The following is a 22,078-nucleotide window of genomic DNA, read 5'->3' on the forward strand; positions in this document are numbered from 1 at the left end:
ACTCTCACAGACTATTATGATAGAATAAGATCAGTAATACTTGCTTCAGTGTCAGGTTTTGAGCAATGAATCAGCTAGGAAAAATTGGTACCAAATGCATTTGTATATAGCTATAATATAAATTACCATGTTATGCGAAAATATTATGCATAAAAAATTAACCTTTTCCAAAAAGGGTTAATATTGGAATGTTCAATATGAAGTAATCTTTACTAGAAATTATAATGAGTATATTCTTCTGTTAAAGTCTCTGCCACTTCACCCACTCGGAGCTTATCATTCGTGCATAAGAAGAATCTTGTCTCTGTATTTTCTATAGTAAAGTGACACGCATTTGGATGTTTCATTTTTCTTCCTATCAGTAAATATTTGAGTAGTAAATTATAATGATGGAGCTCCAAATAGGAACACCTAATTTAACCAGGAGCGGCACTGACCTTCTTAGAGAAGATGAGATCTGAGACAATTCTAGAATTATAAGTAGGAGTTAACCAGGTAAAACCCCTTGCAGGGCACTGACAGTGTGGTGGGGCCATTCTAGACAGTTAAAAAAGAAATGATAGGATTGCAAGGAAGCAAATATTTCAGTATAATTTGATTGTAGAAAAGATGATGTAATTTGATAGTTAGAAAATCTATGACAAGAAATGAGTCTATAATGCAGACAAAGGCCAGGTAGAGAAGAGCCCACGATGCCACATTATACATCTGGAGCTTCTCCTTGAAGACCTATGGAGAGCCATTGAAAGCTTTTGGATAGTAAAGGAACTAGATTTTGTTTTAATTTTAAAAAGACATTTCCTGCCAAAAGGAATGAGTAGCAGTAGAATAAGAATGGGCGAAAGCAAGGAGGCAATCACAGTCTCTATGCAAGAATTTAAAAACTCTCTCTCACAATACCGTTCAAAAGATGGGGCTATCAGAGAACAGATCCATTTCAGACTATATGAAATATAGTCTTTGGGAACAATGGAAGATTGTTGTATTCAGAAATATAAAGTAAACCAATTGTAGTCTTAAATTCAGCCAGGTAGGAGCCTGGAGTCAATAAGTCAAAATATGTTAGTGATGATCATTGCCCAAGAATCTAAAAATATTGAGATGTTTCTGAGAAGTTTTCATCAGATGTTTTATTTAATTTAAACTTTTCATTAAATGGACCATGTGAGAAGGACTGATTAATTCTCTATAAAAGAGAAATTTGGTTTCAAGATGTTTTAGGATTACAGATCTGGGAAAAACTAGCCTCTCAGTTGTCAATCAGGATCATCGCTTCTGCAACCCCTCTCATCAAAGCTGTGGTAGATAAATACTTCTCCTCATCCAGCCTCATCCAAACCCAGAGCCCCCTCAGTGAAATATTACTCTTTTAGGTTTTTCTGTTTTTGTTTTTGGTAGATGATATTCATTTTATAAAATACTTACGTTGTCTAATACCTAGGCTATTTTCTCCAATATTCCGTTTTTCATGACGCTTGACTAACAAAAGAAAGGCTGAAGTAAGTCTTTGTTAAGTTGAAAAAGAGTTCCAACATGAAATGTACACATGAGTTCTAATTTATTTACTGACCACTATAAGAATGGAAAGGGAAGGCTGTGTCTCATGGCAAAGTGGAATTTCAAAAGATCCTTGAGCAGAAAAAAAAATCGCCACTAAAATATAAGAGATTTCTCCTAACGTCCTTCTTTAATCAGCTAGTTTATGTAAAAAAGATTAAGGATATCAAAGTTTAGTTCAGTTGAAGAGAAAATGTTCATTTTTCTAGCAAATAATCTATCTTAAGGTCGTGAGCAAAGAAGATACTATCACATCATCTATAAAAACTAGCTTCAAGGGAAGAAATTTGAGTGATGTCTTCAAGTCTATCTTATAGACTTCTTTGCCATATTATCAAGTTCAGTATGAAAGTAAATTTAAAAATATAAGCAAAGTTGGTTGACAAATTGACCACGTAGATTGACATAGTAATCACTAGAAAAATTCTTATAGAAGAGTGTACTTTCATTTCACATCTAAAGTGTAAGTATCATGACCAGTATCATTACCGTGTGATGGAAAAATTAAATAGTTGCTTTAAATCCAATTTATAACAGGACAGGTAGATAAAACTAGATAAGAGGGGCTGGCCCCGTAGCTGAATGGTTAAGTTCGCGCGCTCGGCTGCAGACAGCCCAGTGTTTTGTTGCGCGGACATGGCACTGCTCATCAAACCATGCTGAGGCAGCATCCCACATGCTACAACTAGAAGGACCCACAACGAGGAATGTACAACTATGTACTGGGGGACTTTGGGGAGAAAAAGGAAAAAAAATAAAATCTTTAAAAAGAAATGCCTTTAAAAAAAAATTAGATAAGAAAGGTTAAAAGTCACCAGATATCTGAAAAGTCAACTGCTCACTGTTGGGAAGGTTGTGATTAGGCCCGTGTATTTCCTGTTTGATCTCCTGCCTCATGTTTCTTCCAGATGATGACCATCACTCTTCTACCATTTGTGGAATAGAGTCCAAATCACTTGAGCCTTTTATGATTTTGCGTATACCTACATTACCAGTATCATGTTTTCCTCTGCTCTCCTTCACATAACTTACGTTTCGGTGATACCAAATGTTTCATATGTTCCCTGTCCAGATGTCATACTTTCTGCCTCCGTGACTTTATTCTTAGCTTTCCTTCCTCCTAGAATTTCCACATGTGAAGATTCTGTTTCTCCATCTCAGCTCAACCACTACCTGCTTCACAGGTTACAACCTGTCCTAGAGATTTGCTTTGTTTTGCTCTCTTTGTATATGGAAACATGGCATATTTAAAATCTTTTGAATCAGCTGCCAACAAAGAAAGATCAAGAGATTTTATATAAAACCTCTTAGTTTCAAATGTCTTCTGAAAAATTGGAAATTTCGCAACACTGGGGAGACATCCTTTCTGTAGAATAAGGATTGGCAAGCCTGAGTAACAGCTCTGAAATGGGTCTTGAGCCCTTCAACACAACTCCTACCTCTACCTGTTGACCCCGACACTGAAGCAGAGTGACAGCTGGCATATATGTTTATGCTTACATTGCAATATTCTTACAATAAAGGGTAAAGTGAAGTGTTTCCTACAGGCCCAACTCATATATTTCTTGACTAACTCCTGTAGAAGCATGAGTGTGCAATCCTTGGCCTGCATCAAATCTTCTTGCTCCGCTGTGCCGGGCTAAACCTATCTTCCTGTTGTGTTGCCATGGTATGATGGAAAATGTATTATTGACCACATTTCACACTATCACGCTATGCTGTAATTATTTCTATGCCTATCTTAACTCTCAAATTTAGGAAGTTTATGTCAGTAGAGTGTTCACTGATGGACTGAGGATGGACCCTACAAACTTCCCAGACTCACACTAGTGCTTTGCACATTGTCACTGCTCTTTAAACACTGTCTGGCCAGTGAATGGAAAGTGTGTGTCCACCAGCTAGAGAGGTTCAGGCTATTTTGGATCAGGCTATTACGGATCACATATGTCTTGCGTAAAAAGAACAACTGTACTCCTATTTAAATAGAAGCAGAAAATTCTGAAGAATTACTTATAATGGATAATTACTCTAAAAATCAAAATACTTTTTGTAAATTTTGAGTTCTTTTTCAAATTCCGTTTCTATTCTTTGACACACTTAGGACATGCAGACTGTTCCATTAAGTCATTAGATACTAAATTGACTAAATTAAGCTTGAAAAATTACCTGGAGCTGTTTTTCACATCTTGGGTATCTGAAATAAATCAAACAAACCGTATTTTGTGTGAGGTCCTACCCAGCTGGAGAAAAACTCCAGTGCTGATCAGTTTGTTTTATTTTTCCCCTTTAGTTTCATACTTACTTCTGACAATAAATAGGGAAGACAATCTCTGTTTGTTCCAGTAAAAGAAATAGCTGAAATTTGCTCTTTAAAGCACACTCTTTGTTAGATAGTAAGATGTTTTCATCTGCAATTTACACAGCGCTTTAGAGTCTCAAGATTTTTTGGTTCCTTTCTCCCAAATCCTTTACTCTTTCTCTCTGTGTAGCTGTTAGCTCTGTCTCACACCTTCTTAACTGACACATTCCCCTTAAATTGCATTAGCAAAATGCTCCCATGCTCCCCACCTCCTATTTCTCATCTCTAGATCTGCTCATCTCATCAGTATATGCTTTAAGAAAGCTGGGCTAAAAAGATGACTCTCAAGTCTGCAATAGTGCTCTGTACAAAGTGAATAATAAATAGGTACTGTCGACGGCACTGTGACGTGATGCGATGGTACTGTGCTGCAGGCGCTGGACATAAAGTATCTCCAATCCTCCCAGGAAGCTTAACAGTAAACTTTTACCATGGCTCAGTTAAAGAAACTGAGTCTGAGAGTGGTTAAGCACTTGCCCAAGATAACTTAGCCAGCCAGTGAAGGCTAGGATTGGAGTCTAGTGCTGGCTGATACCACACCTCTCTTTCCACTATATTGTCTCCTTTTATAAATGTAAACTAATCAAGTAATGGCAAAGAGGTATCAACATTTAGAAAAGTCAAAGAAAATATATACGGTCCTCCTTTCTTGGTCATCTCTTTCCTTGGGAACCAGAGGTCTTTGTCATTATAGTTGATGTGGTTGTCTCTTCAGTTCAGAGGCTATTGAAAACCCATAATTTTTAATTGGCCCTTAGATCTAAGGATAGGAATTAGATTTATTGCCAAATAAGGTTTCGTACAGTGCTGGAGTTCAACAGTGCCCCACCTTAGAACCTCAAACCCTCTTCTCCCAACTGCTCTCATTAAGAGAGACCCCAGACCCTGACCCCCTCCATAGCTCCTTCTGGTGGGTCTCTCAGGCAGCTGCTCCATTGGCAATAGCTCCCACCAATGATGGCCCCATTGTCACTCCTGTTAGCAGCTCTTCAGAGACTTTAAAGATATTTACAGGACCTCTCGTCTCCTTAAAAGAGCTTATAAACCCCTATATGAGTGGGAAACTAATCTATATGACACTGGGGAGAATTTCAGCAGGAAATCCACTGAACCCTCTAATGGTAGCTGAATTGCAGAGTACTCAAGAAATTTCATCGTTTCATAGGTATATTGACACCATACTTTATGTCAGACACTGGGATTTAAAAGAATGACAGCGAGAATAGAGATTAAGAAAAACTCCATTGTCCCTGTCTTTAAATAGCTCAAAGTCAGATGGGGCACAGAAACATATAAATAGAAAATTGCTCTAGACTGTGTTAAGTACTTGACAAAGATAAGAGTAAATCCTACTCAAGTGTCTTAGAAAAAACAATCCAATCTAACATCACAACAAGTAATTCTGCGTGCTTCAATTCATTTTGCCTTAAGATTGGGCTAAAACCACATATTGTAAATTGACTCCAGGGGAACAGTCAGCTAGTGTAGGGGATACATTCCCACTCAAGTTCAGAAGCCATCATTTCCTCCAGGTCTCTAGTCACATAACTAGGGAACATATCTATCATCCCAGATGCGTGTCACTAGTGTTCCTCACGGGCTACCAAGTGTAGATTGCAGTGCTAGAACAGTTCTCGAACTTTAACAAAGAGTAACTTGGGTTACATATTAATTTCAAAAAACAAAAAGGCTCCCTTTCCTGTGACATAAATAGAGCCCAGGAAGGCCTCCAAAAATGCAATAGGTTGGCCATATTCAACATCCAATTAGGGTTTTACCGCCCTCTTGAGGAATCCAGGGTTTCCATCCAAAGACAAGCTCCTCAGCTTGCTTGTGCCCCTCCCCTGCTTCCCAACATCTCATTCTATTGTCACGTTACTTTTCCAACAGGACACTTGCTTCATATTTTCCTATGGGGTAACTATAACTATAAGCTGCCACACTTTTTGAAAATATGAAGGTATGGCTTGATGTAAGTGAGTAATAAATTTTAATACTGTCTTACTCTAATTTGTGTGGATTGACAAATAAAGGAATATTTCAGAGTAAATTCCATTTTCACTTTTTAGCCTACCCTTGAATCCAGACCAGCATTTTACAATCACCAAGTGAAAACCTTTATTCTCATTTTGTGTTAAAAGTACTCATTTTTAATTTAATTAATTCCTTGATTTCTGTGCATACCCTTTCTCAGGAAAGACTCATTCTTGATTCAAAATTCTCCCTTATTGGATTTATCTTTTTTAAAAATTAAGCTCTCTTTAAACTCTGAAATATAGTTATAGCTCACAAAATCCCTAGCATCAGCCCACACAAGAGGCACAGAACAATGTTCACTTTAGGGGCCGGCCCCATGGCCAAGTGGTTAAATTCGTGCACTCCACTGCAGGTGGCCCAGTGTTTCGTTGGTTCGAATCCTGGGCGCGGACATGGCACTGCTCATCAAACCACGCTGAGGCACATGCCACAACTAGAAGGACCCACAACGAAGAATATACAACTATGTACCGGGGGGCTTTGGGGAGAAAAAGGAAAAATAAAATCTTTAAAAAGAAAATGTTCACTTTATCTGGGCTCCTTGTCTTCTCTGTACACACATATTAGCATAAATACCGTCAATCAATGGCTCTAGAACAATGGGAGGTTTTCTTAATCAATTTATCGTGTAGGATAAGAATTATTTGTGATATTGTCCTCTGGACACTTGGCATTTTAAAATAATATCTTGATAAAAGATACATTTGAAATTATTAGATCTTAATCTTAGAATAATTCATCATTTGGTCCAGGGTAAAATCTTGCCTACCCTCCCAGTTTTCCTTGTTTCTGTTCCTATTTGCAGGTGAACTTCAGTATGAGCATTTGGAATTGATTGTTAGGTGGCTAGCTTCCTGGATGGAATATTGCGTGTATTTCCTTTTTTGTTTTTTTTTTTTTCAGTATGTATGCTGATTACTCATTTTTTCTGGTCACATATATTATCTATAAGAGCTTCAGAACTAAGATGACTTTGAGTAGCATTTGGCTCTGCTCTATCGAAAGTTTGAAGCTCTGATTCTGGTTGCTATGCTTCTTGACTTCTAAAAAGATTCCCTGCAGCCCCACTTGGAAGAGTGTATCTTGTCCCTTTTTACTTTTGTGTTTATTCTCATTTTGTGTTTATGTTTTAATAGTGAGGAAATGCTATTCTTATCAAACTATTGTATAAATAAGTGAGGGCTTAACACACTACTTCAAAAAATAGTTGATGGCTGTATTAAATAATTTTTGGAAGGAAATTGTGCTAGAAGTAACTTAATGACTCTATGTACAGAGTGAACATATATAAGAAATAATGCTTAGTTCTCACTTATAACCACAGAGTTAGATGAAAAGAAAAAAAAACTGAGAAGAATATTTGAAGACTATGATAAATTTAGGCTGGATGAAAGGAAAGACTTTCAGAATACAAATTTACTCTGGAATGAGATATTTACAGAGATGGTAGAGACCCCTCTTATGGAGATCTTTACTGGGTATTATGATTTTTCTTTTCTTCTTCTTTTTTGCTGAGGAAGATTCGCCCTGAGCTAACATCTCTACCAGTCTTTCCCTATTTTGTATATGGGTTATGGCCACTGACGAGTGGTGTAGGTCCATGCTTGGGAACCAAATCTGGGCCACCAAAGTAGAGTGTGCTGAACTTAACCACTAGGCCATGGGGCCAGCCCCAAGATCTTTACTGGGTGTGATTATTTTAAACTTGGCATTTATGTATGCTTTTGAATCATAGCACTTGAATGAATTTTGGAAATTTAAGTGATTCAAGACCATGGCAAGAAAGCTACCAACTTTCACCTTCCTTCACTTCGTTCTCACCCTCCCCCAGTACTATTCAGCAGCTCTCTAATTATGAACTTCTCTGAGAAATCCCGAGATCAGAGCGAACTAGCCAATCTGTTATTGTTAATCCACCATGTGTTCATACCATCTATGTAGAGGTGACACACACACACTCCTATAACTTTCTTTTTTGTTCACTTTTCTCAAATTTTCCCATCAGTTTTTCTTTCTAAGGTAATATTGTCCAAATTTATAGCACTGTAGTTGTTTGATTGTTTTCTATGACTTTTGTATCAAATCAGGAGTGATAATTCAGAATACTTAATGACCTGATTGGTATAGTGTGGAAGCTGTAGTTCCCATAAACAGGCACAAGAAGGTCACACTCTCGTTACTAGTACCCATTACTAGCCTTGAAAGGACTTATAGGTACCTGAAATTTACCCACCATGGTTCTAGTCCCACTGCCAAGGACATCCACTGGAGTCTGGACCTGCACTGAGCAGGGAGCATGCAGGGGAGGGCATGTATAAATTGCTACAGTTTAGCTGGCAAACACCCCTTGCAGGCACCTCCTAGGGATCACAGGGCCTTCACCCATGGCGATTACTCAAGTGGCTCAGGACAAAGGCTATTTACCTACCTTAAGTGTTTTATTATTTTAACAATTAAATGAGCATACTGATGCATACCCGTTGACTTCAGTTCTGTATATAGCCACAAATATCTTATCTTGGATAATTACCCTTTTTTACACCAAATCTGCTACTTATTGATGGTCTTCATAATTTATAGGATGTTTTTGCTGAAGAAGGAACAAACTAATAATATCAATCCAGAGTCAGTCTGTTACAGAATGAATCAATAAAGTTAACAGGACTTTAACGCTATTAGGAAAAAAAATTAAGCAGTGCTATTCCATATTTCATTTTAGTAAATAGACAAATAATAAATCAAATTTGAGAAACAGTGAGCTAGCTCTTAGCCTGGCTCTACACAGCTAGCTCCACACAGGCTCTGTGTAGAATATTATTCCACTGCTTATACAAATTTTTAGTATTGTGCTAATGAAGATGGCAAGGACAAAAACACATGCTATTCCTGGTTTTACTAAGGGGGATTTTGAACATATTTTAACTACTATTAATTGTCCAAAAAATTTCATTTTAGAAAATGCCCAGTCTGAATAAATAGCTTATACAATAAAATTGAAACAGAATTAAAGGACCTCAAATAATGGTTTTTAAAAATTTAACTTCAGCTTAGAGAATATATATTGACAATTGTATGACTTTATTATTCATCCATTCGTTTACCTATTTATTCAGCAATTATTTGAGTTCATATTGTGTAAAAGTAGAAGATAATAAGATTGGAAAATTGCTACAAGAAATCTATGCAAACAAGGCTGTAAGATGAGAGAGAAGAGAGGGTTTGGCAAAGGAATCTTCCCATAGAAGTTATCGTGAGATCAAAGTCTGAGCTGCCCAGGCAAACAAGGAAGGAAAGAATACCCCAGAGACAGAGAAAGGTTTATGCAAATAGAGAGAGGTAGGTATGGGCCCCTGAGACAGTAAAGCTGGAAAGGATCAGATCATAAGGGTCTTAAAGTCATACCAAGGAAAATGAGTTGCATCTTGACGTTAATGGGGGATTCTTTGAAGGGATGCAAGGAGTCTTATAATCAAATGTGTGATTTACAAAGTTCACTGGGGGCCAGCCCAGTGTCATAGTGGTTAAGGTCACAGACTCCACTTCAGGGGGCCCCTGGTTCACAGGTTCGGATCTTGGGTGCAGACCTGGCACTGCTCGTCAAGACACTCTGTGGCAGTATCCCACGTGAAATAGAGGAAGATTGGCACAGATGTTAGCTCAGTGACAATCTTCCTCAAGCAAAAAGAGGAAGATTGGCAGCTGATGTTGGCTCAGAGCCAATCTCCCTCACCCCAAAAAAAAAAGAAAGAAAGCTCATTGGAGGAAGGCAGACTGGAAGTACTCAGAATGGTTAGAAGTCTACTGCAGCAGTTTGGGGATTGACTATAAAGCAAGGTGACATGGTGGCTGAACACTGCTGTGCTTGTATGTGGTTTTATCACTATGAGTGTGACCTTTTATGGGTAATTTTAATAAAAATCTGTTGAAAAATATTTGACATTTATTTTAAAAAATGAATAAAGTAGGAACTCAAGTATGGAGTTTGTTTCCACCTAGTTACATCATTTTACCTACTCTTAGCGGTAAAATAATGAAAATATTGATTGGACGGCTGTGGAGAGGTTTCGGAGAACTAGTAGCACTTTATTTTTAAAATGCTGCCATCTAGTGAAACTTTGGTAAAATCACTTTGTGGTGTTCTCACTCAAGTTTGTATCTTCAGGTCCTTTACTCAAAACAGTTACATTTTAATAATTTATGTTTTCTGCTATCCATGGGGAAAGAACTGTATATGCATTAAAACATCCTGTAGGAGCCTCAAGTGATTTTTTTATGTGGTACCACAGATGTGACCACGGGGCTTTTAATAATGGGCTGTGGTAGGTAAAGCTTCATGGGTTCCTCATTGTGCCATTCTTTATAAATAATTGATAATAAAATAGAAGGGCTGCCTTTTCTAGTCCTTGAGTTTTCCAGGAAAAGTTGAATTGTACAAATATATATATGAAAAGTTGAGTTGTAAAAATTGCTTCATAAAAAATGCTGCTTTAATTAGAAATGTTGGCAAGAAAAAAGATTTCAAATTTAGAACTTTTTTTTCCAAATGGAATTTCAGTATTAAAAATGTATCTTAAAATACAAACAAATGTGTGTGTGTGTGTATCTATTCAACCTAAACATTAGTCTGAAAATCAGGTTTAGATAACCTCTAAATTTTGATGAAGATTAATTGTATTTCTTTCCTGTCACTCCTAAGACTTATATTAGCATGGGTCATCTGTCATATTTTTATGATACCTATTGCTCATTTTTTGTGTGTGAGAAACAAAGAACTCCCAACCCCAGCCTCAAAAGACAAAAAAATCAGTTACTAGGTGCTGGTAAGAACTTTGTCTTTTATGAGATGCTAGTTCTGGCCTCATTATAATGAGTCAGGTTCTAATTAATTGACTCTTCAATATATTGAGTTTTCTTTATGGAAACTAATGCTGTAGGGTTAGGGATCAGCAAATCTTTTCTGTAACAGATGAGATAGTAAATATTGTAGACTTTGTCAGGCATATGGTCTCTGTCGCAACTACTCTATTCCGCTTGCAAAAGCAGCCACACACAATATTTAAACAAATGAGACTGCTTGTGTTCAAATATATATATATATATATTTTTATGAAAAAGAGGTTATAGTTTGCATCCCTTTGTTCTAGGAAAAGTACCTGTAATAGAGTTTGGGGTTATTTATTCTTAAGAGGACTTAGAACAATCTAAAATTGGTCCCTCCACAATTATTTACTTCAAAAACTTCAATTAATAGATGTGTTTCTTCAAAGTTGCAAGAGATCTAAAGTTTTGAGAATGTAATTATAATATGTGCACTTAGTAAGCTAACAAAAGAACTCAGAGGTGAAACATTTTTGCAAAGTGAACTATCACCCTCATTTAATGATCACTTTTTTTTCTTTTCTAATTCATGTTCATGTACAAAGTTGTCTTAATGTGGAATGAATCATTAGATTCTCTAAGTGAAACTTTTCATATTTTGATATGCAGAAAGCTAAATGGTTTTGATAGTAAGCCATCAAATTAGAAAGTTACTATTTGGGTACAATTTAGATAATATAAATTCACTGCTCCAGGTTGTCCTTCTGGAAACTTAGTGGAAACAGGTTTAGTTTCTAAAACACTGAATTCTATTAGGCAGACATACAAAACACTTGAAACCATAAAACCATATAAGTAAATAACTAAGACAGAGTCAGATGGTAAGAGGCTGTTGGGGTCTCGAGTCAACGTATAGGGGAACACAGTGTAGAGTCAAAAACAACATCATTTTTATGGGTCACTTTTTGTCAGCTGATCTAGGCAGTACTTGGTCACAGGGATCCTGCTAATCTCAGCTGAGCTTACTCATGCATCTCTGACCAACGCAGGGAAGGTGGGGAGAGTGGCTGATCCAGACTGAGCCCAGATGAGGATGACTCTGATCCACCATTTTTTTCATCTTCCATGTGGGCCAGCAGGTTGGCCCAAGCAAGTCTTTCTCACAGAGATGACAGAGGGCAAGAGAGAGCAAGCGTAATCAGTCAAGTGCTTTCGAGACTCTGCTTGGATTACATGTGCTAATATTCCATTGGTCAAAATAAGTCACCTTGTCTGATCCTCATGGCAGAGAATTGGACCCTGCCCACAGTGGGAAGAACTGGAAAGTTACGTGGCAAAGAATGTGGATACACAAGGGACAAAGAATTGGAACCATTAAGGCAATTTACCGCAGTGTATATATACTTGAATTGGTTAAATTAAATATGAAGTTGATGTGGGGTTAAGTGATCAACTGAAAACTTCTGTTAAATGCTTCAGGTTAGTAGGATACACGAAAACAGTGGTCCTCAAACTTTTTAGTAAGGCAAACCTTTTACAGGCTTAAAAAAATCATTGAGGACCTCAAAGGGATTGTGATATTGTGTTTGTGTCTGTCTGTATTTACTGTATTTGCAATTAAAAGAGAATTTTTAAATGCATTTATTTATTTATTTTAGAATAACAGTAAGAAACCCATTTTAGAATAACGATAAACTCATTACATAGTAACATAAATAATCTACTGTTAGGAAACAAAACTATATTTTCTAAAACAAACCAGGAACATTTTATATTTGTCAGACCTCTTTACTGTTTGGCTCAATAGAAGACAGCTGGTTTGTTATATCTGCTTCTACACTCAATATCGTAATTTCTTTGCTTCATGAAGAAAATTGGTCTTCATACAGATATAGTCGGGAAAAGCAGAAGTAGCTTAATAGCCTTTTCAATTAATTGTGAACATTCTTTGCTACAGTACCAGAATTTGACAAGTGAGAACTTCTTGAGAGCTGTGGGGTGGAATATGAAACCAAATCACTGAACGTCCTGTGCTTTGTTACATTGAAATCCATTGGTTTGCATTTTGAATAGATATTTTATTCATGCATGACATCAAGTTATTGGTCATTTGGAAAATTTGCATCACTGAGTTAGGCGTATTTTCCAAATGTTTATGTATTTCATTATGTATTATTTTAAAAATTATAAATACTTCTTAAACTCATCAGAAGTATCTTCGAATACTGGAAAGTAGTCATACTCATAGAAGTGGATACAAGTTTTCCAAAAGTCTAATTTCCCTTGGAAACTAGTTTTTTCCCTGGCAGCAAATGCTACGAGTCGTTTTCCTTGAATTGACCGAGTCACTTCCTTTATTTTCAAAAGAGTGTCTGTCAAATACCTAAACACGAATTACTATTGTTTGTCTATCGGTTTCTGTTTCATGCAAAAATGGTTCTTCATGAAGTAAAAGTGGCTACTTCGATTGGCAAGTCAAATAATTGCAGAAGTGTATTACCATGTGACCACCATCTTACTTCAGAATGTGGTCAAATGTTTTAAGCATATGTTCTACATTAAGCCTTAAAAATATGAGAATTCAAGTGTTAAGATTTAATACAAATTTATCATTTTTACAGCTTTATCATGGAGATTTTTAAGTGAAATTCTCTTTTCTTCCCCCCTGCAACAGAATGGCTTTGACATACAATGACTGCTATCACACTTTGATGCCATGTCTTGATTTATGCTAAGGTGCCATCAGTTTTACCCATTCCTGCTTTTGCGTTATCAGTGCAAATGTCAACACAGTGAAGAAGGCAAAGAATGTCTTCTTATTATGAAAATTGTTTTGACCTGACAGGGTCTTGAGAATGCCTAGGGTTGTGCGGTTCATTCTTTGTGAACCACTGCACCGCAGGATAAACAGTATTTATGGTACCACTGTTTGTCAAAGATTTTCTTAAGGACATTTGTACTTACTATTCCTAATCATCAAGCAAATTCAGAACTGTTTTCTATGTTCTTGCCCAGGGTTGTTTTGTTGGCTTTGATCTAGCACATGCAGTTGGAAATGTTGAACTTCACTTACATGACTGGGGAGTTGACTTTGCCTGCTGGTGCTCCTACAAGGTACAAACTAGTTAATATATTTACATCTTTTTATTCCACACTGACATAAATCTAAATGAAAAACTGGATTGGTGGCCAATTTAAACTATTTGAATTACTTTCCTCCATTTCTTTCATTGCCGTGTTTTCGGATTTCAGTTAATTGTAGAGTCATATGATAGAATAGTATGATAAAAAATTAAATCCTGGTATTTCCATCTATTATAGAGTACTTATTCCTTCAATTCCCTGGCTACTATGAAAAAGTCAGGAGGTTCTACAGAAAAAGTTCCACACTTAAAACTTAATTCAAATTGATTAGGTTCTTAATTTTTTTGTTGATATGTTGTGAAATTTCTACATTTGTATAGATAATTCTTATGGAATCAAGTTGGTATTGACATTTGAAGACTATTTAATTGGCAGGTAACATAGACATGAAACCAATTTTATTTTAACTTAGGTGTTTTTAAAACACAATCCTCTTATTATTATTTAAAAATTTTTGTGACAAAATAATTGACATGAATGAGCTTTGAAATCGGATAGACTTCAGGAGAACTGTTGTCAATGAGTTGCTGCAAAATTTGCCTAAAAAGTGTTAACTATTTATTCTTAATTAATAATGTTGTCTCATTTGTTTTTCTGTGAACAAGGTGACCCAAAATTCTGTTTTATTATTAAAGCTCAAATAGTCACACATATTGAAACTGGTCAAAAGTTGGTTTCATAACACAAAAGTCAAATGATTACATTGTTTATTTTTGTCATATATTCAGGTAAACCCATAAATGTAATTTATTTTCCGTCCAGTATCTAAATGCAGGAGCAGGAGGTCTTGCTGGTGCCTTTATCCATGAAAAGCATGCCTATACAGTTAAACCTGCGTGAGTACCATCTTCAGATTCTTCTTTGGTGATGAATACATTAATCTGCATCAATAAAATGCTAAATTTACATTAGTTCTTTAAGATGCTATCCAATAAGAATCTGGATTGATTATAATTATTTTACTACTCTTTTAACAATGATATGCTTTATCAGAAATAAATGCTTTCCGAAGAGTTCAATGGGTTGAAAAAGAAATTTAATCACAAAAAGGGAAGCTTCAGTGCTAAAAAATGAGTCACTGTAATCATGTAAAGCAGATGGTTAAATGCAAAGAGACTACCTAGTTTTTTTTCAAAAATTAGACTTTAGAAAATTTCAGATTCCTCACATTGATGAATAAATCAAAGGGAACCAGAGCTGTGCCTAATAGAGCCTTAAATGTGGTGTGTTATTATTAAAATTACATCTACCTTTAAAGCTGGAAACATTATATGATGGTCTTGTAAGGAATACCTCCTGTCCTAAAAGATTTTATAATCCATGAAAACTGAGGAAGCTGAACGCTGAACAACAGACTGACTGCATAAAAAGCAGTACTTTTCTATTTTATATAACTTTCTCCATTTTTTAGAGCAAGGATAATTGCAAATGTGATAAACCAACAAATTCACACATTTTTATTTGACTTGGGGACTCATAAGTGTTCCTTTCATTTTTATGGTATGGAGATAAAGAAATTATATTCTGGAAAAAAAGCTTTTCATAGTTGTATCAGAGTATGTGTGGTGAGGAGGCTGTCTAGATTCCTAATAATATAATGATATTTGATTAGTTTTCTGAATCTTCTCAGCCACTGGTTGAGAAGTATAATCTTTACAGGAATGGAAGCTGAATTGGTAATAAAGCTTGGAGCCCCTCACATTTCTGAGGTTCTATGCATATAACTCCTAGAAATTTAAGATAGTTTTCTATAGTTCATTTAATCGTGTCTAAAATTTCTTCAGTTTTTAAAGTTTTAAAATTAAATAGAGCATTTTCTTTACACAGGTATTTTGTCAGGCAGACATCTTCCTCGAATATATTGTCGCTTCATCAGATTTCTCCCCATGTCCCAAATTCTCTGAAAAGAATATAAAGCATATATTATAACAATACCATCCATGTTTTACAAGTTCTCTTTTTCATTTTTAGCAAACTCTATTGATGGCATTTTGTGTAGTGTAATTGTGTTCCAAATAGACAGTATATAAGATATTGCTCGCTTTTGTATGAAGACTTACCACTCTGACCATTTTCCACTCTCCACTTATTTTCATTGTAATTGAAGATCTGATGTATTATATCAACCCAAAGGGCAAGCAGGTGGAGTCTCAGGGGGGTGGTAGTAATCTACACAAATTCTTGAGAGCACAAATGTTAGCAGTTTAACTCTGACCTTACAGCACAAGTCTATTACATTTGAGATTTCTTTCACCATTAACTGCCCTTCGGGGATGAGGAACAGAAGAAGGCCAAGGGGTTGTAGTGTGCTCACATGTGCCCCATCTCACAGAAGCGCAACATCCTCTAGACACTCTAATTATTAAGTCTGTGCTCCCAGGAGAAGACCATCTAGACAGACCAGATTCCCACTCCAGCTAGATCCCTGCTGGTCCATAACCTGAAGAATGTTCCTTGACCTCTCAGTGTTCTAGTATCTAAATAAAGATAACATCAGCATCTACCTCACAGGCAATTATTGTGAGAATAAAATGGGATGTTGCATGGAAAGCTCTAAGCACAGCCCCTTAAGCATTGCTGTGTAAGTGGTACACACAAGGAGGCCAAGTACTTTCTTGCCTCACAGTGAAGCTGCATGTAAACTCGTAGACTTTTGCCAGGTAGAAATCATTATTCTCAACAGGAAACATAACCCCAAAGGTTACGGTTTGTGACCTTTAGGACATTAAACAGATTCGTATCTTTCACCAAGCTCATTTCATCAGACCTTTGACAGACAGTCTGTGTAAGTCTCCATTCCTTGAATTCTTTCTTGTACTGGCTTTACCATCTTCCCAGTTCCCTCACTAGTTAATGAGTTGAGTGAGATCTTTAAGTGTGTTCATTTTATGTTTGTATGAGAGCCATGCTATTAACTTTTTGAAAATTGTATGTTATTAATTGTCGATGCATTTTAACTATCTGGCTTTGGAGACTGAGACAACTCAAATCAGGCTTGACTCAAGATTTCTCCTGATATGATGTCAGAGTGACTAATTCCAGTGTTGCCACTTCTACCCTGTAGTGGAATGTAAATTGCTATTGATATTGCAAACTTTGTGAAGTTAACTTTGTTGCTTACAAACGGGCGACATCTGGTGGCCAAACATGTTATTTCAAACAAATAGTATCCAAATAACATTTCCTGATCCAGTCGTTCATTCCTATCAAGTATTTTTAAAGTATACATATTTAAATTATTTTTCCTTTTATATCTTTTGACTATATATTTACAGTACAGTGGTGTAGTCAAATCCTTTGATAAAGAGGTAGAATAGGATGAAGGTGGAAGCTAGGTGAGGGGTATTCTAGGTGCATGGTTGAACAGAATGCGAAGTCTGAGGAAGAAGAGCATTATGGGAATGGTTGGCCCACCTAATGTAGAGGGTGGATCCCAGGATATGTAACCCTGCATTGTAAAAGTTTAATATTCAGTGTATAATTTTGAAATATCTTTTATATGATATTTCCATTAGCAACTGGTAAATTACATCTGTACCAAGAAATTTCACTTTCTTTTTTTGTTTAAATAGACAATTTTGGCCATTGTTCACAACTGATGACCTAAGACTTTTTCCCAGAACCCTTTGCCAATAAAGAGAATGAGACCAGAGTCAATCCACTGCATTAAGCGTCATAACTCAAGCTGTTATTGTCAACTAGAAGTTGACCTTTTCCTAGTTTATCATCACCTTTTCTCATTCCAGTGTCATATTCTAAACCTTTTCTGCAGCTAAGAATTGTACTAAATTAGGGCTGGTTCTGAATAAATGCCATCTTGGTTTTTTTCCTTGGAGCTGACTTGAATTCAGTCTATAACGTTAACGATTATTACGCTGAGTTATGAAGGGAAATACTTTTAATTGTAAGAATTTGACAATCAGAAATGTATCACTAAAAAATGTACTTTCTTGAATTCTTTTTTTTTACTCTATAAATGTTTTCTTTTCAGGTACACTTTAGGTCAATACTTAACCTTTTGATTTTAGGGGATTCAAAGATATCTGAAGCCCATAAAAAGATTCTTCTGTAAGAGCCCATAGACTGCAATTCTAAATCCTCCCCTTTTTTAGAGAGACTCTAGTATGAAAACAGGAAGGATAATTTGAGCTATTAAGATTTCTTCTATCACTTACTTTTTTCTGTGTCCAGAGAAATCACACATACTAGAAAACTGCTGTTCCTCACTTTCCATGCTGGTGTAACAAACTTCCAAATGCTTTCATGTAGTCCATCTCTTGAAATACTCATTTCCCCTGGGATTTTTTTTTTTTTTGAAGTTTTCTGAGTGCCCAAGAATGGGTTCTGCTGATAATTTTGATGAAAATGCTAGAATTTCAAATCCTGCTAACACATTTCCATAATCAGCTAGAGGTGTTTGATTGAAGTCTTTAAATAGAGATGACATTTTAAAGGCTTTATTAAGGGTTTGAGTCATCTCCTTTACTGTAATAAGTGATTTGCAGATTAGGAAGAACCAACTGAAGAGCCAGGCTGACTTCAGTGCATGGTTAAGGCAAATTTTAGAACTCAGAAATTTGTATTATTATTTGGCAACTTAAAAAAAAGAAGACACATCAAACAATATTCAGGAAAACCTAGCAAAGGATAAAAATAAGCATCAAGAAAATTTAGCAAAAGAATTGAAAAAATTATAAGCTTATGCAATGCTTGGCCCAACTGTACAGTTAATGTTATATGGGGAGGTCATCTAATGCACAGCTGCTCTGGAGAATGCTGACTTGATATTTTCGATTCTACATTCCTCTCCAGGCAATGCTGGAGAATGCCACAGCTCAAAACTTATCTGTAACTTAATCTTCATTTTGATTTCTTAGTGATTCCTTCAGACTTACTATTTATCACGTCTTTGTCTAGTACCTGCATTAGGTCTCCTTGTTAGAGGCTGAGAGAACAAGGAGTGTAGGTGGTAGTAGCAAGGTGTGTCAATTCACAAGACTCCAGATGCTTTCAAATAGGATGAGCCAATAGCAATAGATTTCTCAATGAGAGTTTTCACAGAATCTCTATTTGAAATATGACCAAGGCCTCCCAGGGCACCTGTTCTACCTAGTTAGCCTGTTTCTGGAGTTAGGTGATCAGTATTAACGTGCATGGCTTTTCAGCCACAACTTCTTGACCTCTCAGCCGTGTTAGATATACTTGGCCATCCCCTTTGCCATGAATGTTTACCTCATAAGCTTCCAGTGTACCATTTTCTCTTGCTTCTGCTACAATGTATGTGATCACTCTTCTATATTTTACAAGGTTTGCACTTTCGCTTTTTCATTGATTCTCTCCATGCCTCAACCTTTGGTCCTCTTGCCAGGAGTGTCTCATTTACAGTCATGATTTCAACAATAGACATTTGCAAAGGACACCAATTTGTATTTTCATCTTTACTCCTTGCTTACTTTTTAGCTCTTATTTTCACCTTATTGCAAATTGCAAGATCGCCTGGTTATCAAAGTATTATCCCAGTTCCCAAAGATATGTGTTAATGTAGGAAAGCAAAGATTATCATAATAGGAAATAGTCATTAATGAACTACCCACTTACAAAACTAGCCCTTACTGAACACCCTTTCCCAATTAGTATCAGCATCTATCTCTATGAATTATTATAAAAAATCTTGATCGCTTGCTGATTATAGAATGTTTTAAATAACAGATAATGAAAATGGTTGTGAAGTAAAATTTTTAAAGAGATTCACTATTTCATGATGCGAGTGATGCTGAAGAACTGATGAATCACACAATCACAGACAATGAGACTCTGTCAGAGTTAGAACCATTAGCAGATGAAGGAGAGGAAATTAGACACGGTACTTCAGAAGCAAATTACTTGGATACCAAAGATTTAAAGGAAATGATGAAAGCTTCAAAAATTCTTGTAGAAATGATCATCTTTATGGTCAATTTGAAAAAGTTAAATGTAATTTGAAAGAGATTATATTTTGCTATCATCATATTTGTCAAAATACACCAAAAATCAATACTTGACTTATTATATATTCTTTTTAATAATTAGCATGTTATAATTTTAATCTAAAGTATTAGTTAAAATTTTTATATAATTTTAAACTTTATATTTCAAGAGTATCTCAATCAAATCTTCTATTTTTTTCTCCACTAATTACTATAAAAGTTTGGTTACTGGTTTAAAATTAATTTATTTTAAATGACCTTTTCCCAGGATTCCGTTTGTTATCATCAAATAATGAGAGTTTCCAACATATCTATATATCTTTCTAATCTCAAGAATTAAACTTGGTGAAACTTCCATTTTATTTTACTCCAACACAAGTATCCTTTCTAAGGTGCTCATTGCTTTCTCATGTAAACAGAACGATCCTGAGTCAACTAAGGAGACATAACCAACAACTATTTTTGTACAAGAAACTTTCATAGATGGAAATAAATATAAGATATTGCCTCTGATTTTAAAATCTTACAATCCACTTGGAGAGGCACCATTCAATAGCCAAATAAATGATTTAAATGACAGGTAACACGAGTTTGGAATATGTGCCATAAGGCAACTTCTTAACACATAACTGCTAGGTGAATTCTCAGACAGCCATAGAAGCAATAGAGGGATGGAGGACGAACTCAGAGCTGTTCAGAAAAGCTCAAGCAAGGCAGCGGGAAAACTTCCAGAGATGAATCCTCTGCAAAATGGAATGCTATAGTAACTAAGTGAAGAAATTTACTCTCTGTTACTTTGAAAGATGAAATTGTTGTTGCCTATGAGAGAGATTTCACTTGATTAGTTTCATAAATTTAAGGAAGTATAAAGAAGAGGAAAGAATTACTTAAATGACATTTCTTAAAGGGATATGTCAAGTGATCTTTTCCTTTTTATACTCTCCACTAGAATTTTTATGGAATCTGAGTTATTGACTTAACATTTAAAAGTCTGCCTATTATGATAAAATTGCTCTTTATCTATTCTACGATATCTTAGAAATTATAAACAGTGGCAAAATCAAGTTTACTTTATGCTGTCTCTTAGTTCCAGAGCCATGAACATGGAGTGGGTTATGGCTGCTGTAAGCCCTAATCCCCAAATCTTCACTGTTAGGGATCCAAAAGAAGACAAATTGATAGAAGGAAGTTCATCTATGGAATCATGACATATAACCTACATGTGTCTTCATTCAGAAACTATTTTAGATCAAGAACTTTAAAAGGATCTCTCATCTTCTTGACTTGACAATTTTTTACTATGCAAAATCATCCAGATAGTTTTTGTGTCAGGTGAATTTAAACTGTGATCATAGAAATAACCTTTAGGCACTGAGGTGTGATCACAGTTAAAAATAAGTTCAGTAAATAATCTGATTTTTCAGCTCAAGAGATAAAGTAATCCTGGCTCTTAAAAGAAAGCCAAAATAGTAACTATCAGTTTAAAAAGTTACATAAAGCCATTCTTGCTCACAAATCACTACTCTCAGATAATGATGACATAATCATTAATTTGGGAAAATTGAAGTCCTTTGAAACCTCAAAATTTATTTTCCCTTCTAAAATTGCAGTCTAGTGTCTCTGAAGATATATGAGGTCAATGAACCTTTCAAACATAAAAAGTAAAACTTGTCAAAGAGCTTCAGCTCTTGTTTTAATTACTTCAGGTTTTGTCCCTAAAGTGACCTTTGGAATCTTCAGGGGTTTTTAAAATATTAACTATGAAGAGCTATTGCTAAACTTTTATTTGTTCTTGTTGAGAAAATATGTGTTTCTCTCTGGCTCTTTATGATTGCCAAAACAGCCACAGTGCAGTGATACATGCCGAGCAGAGCAGCATGGGGAACGCTCATCACACCGGAACCCACTGGGTCCTGGCGCTTGCAAGACTGGGGCAGGCTAATGTCACAGACCACGAGAACACTTCTGATACGTGGCTAAGAGCAAAGGTCTGAACTCACGTGACCCATTTTCTCTTTGTTCACCTGTTTTGACTCCAGAGGAGAGAATTTGATTGAGTGGGAATTATCCTTTTCTCTAGAATTGAGATCTGTCTCCATCACGACCAGTTCATGTATAGAGAGCTTGCCTTGGTTCCCATATAATCCCTACTCTAGTCAGCTTTGGTCAAGGTCTCAGGAGAATTGGCACAAGCCAT

The 22,078-nt window shown here is 35.9% G+C and overlaps 1 protein-coding gene across 4 annotated transcripts in view; it reads left to right on the forward strand.

The window, feature by feature from the left end:
- KYNU (kynureninase) overlaps positions 1-22,078 on the forward strand; it is a 112,904-nt gene that overhangs the window by 58,550 nt on the left and 32,276 nt on the right. For 3 of the 4 annotated variants that reach the window (XM_001490785.5, XM_005601472.4, XM_005601471.4), the window contains 2 exons: positions 13,787-13,885; positions 14,678-14,751. In XM_001490785.5, coding sequence (XP_001490835.1) covers positions 13,787-13,885; positions 14,678-14,751 — 173 coding nt within the window. Of the gene's footprint in view, positions 1-13,786; positions 13,886-14,677; positions 14,752-15,742; positions 17,751-22,078 lie in introns of those variants that run through there. The other variant, XM_070241837.1, reaches the window with a different exon arrangement.

The sequence above is a fragment of the Equus caballus genome, chromosome 18 (assembly GCF_041296265.1).
Source record: "Equus caballus isolate H_3958 breed thoroughbred chromosome 18, TB-T2T, whole genome shotgun sequence".
NCBI classification, from domain to species: Eukaryota; Metazoa; Chordata; class Mammalia; order Perissodactyla; family Equidae; genus Equus; species Equus caballus.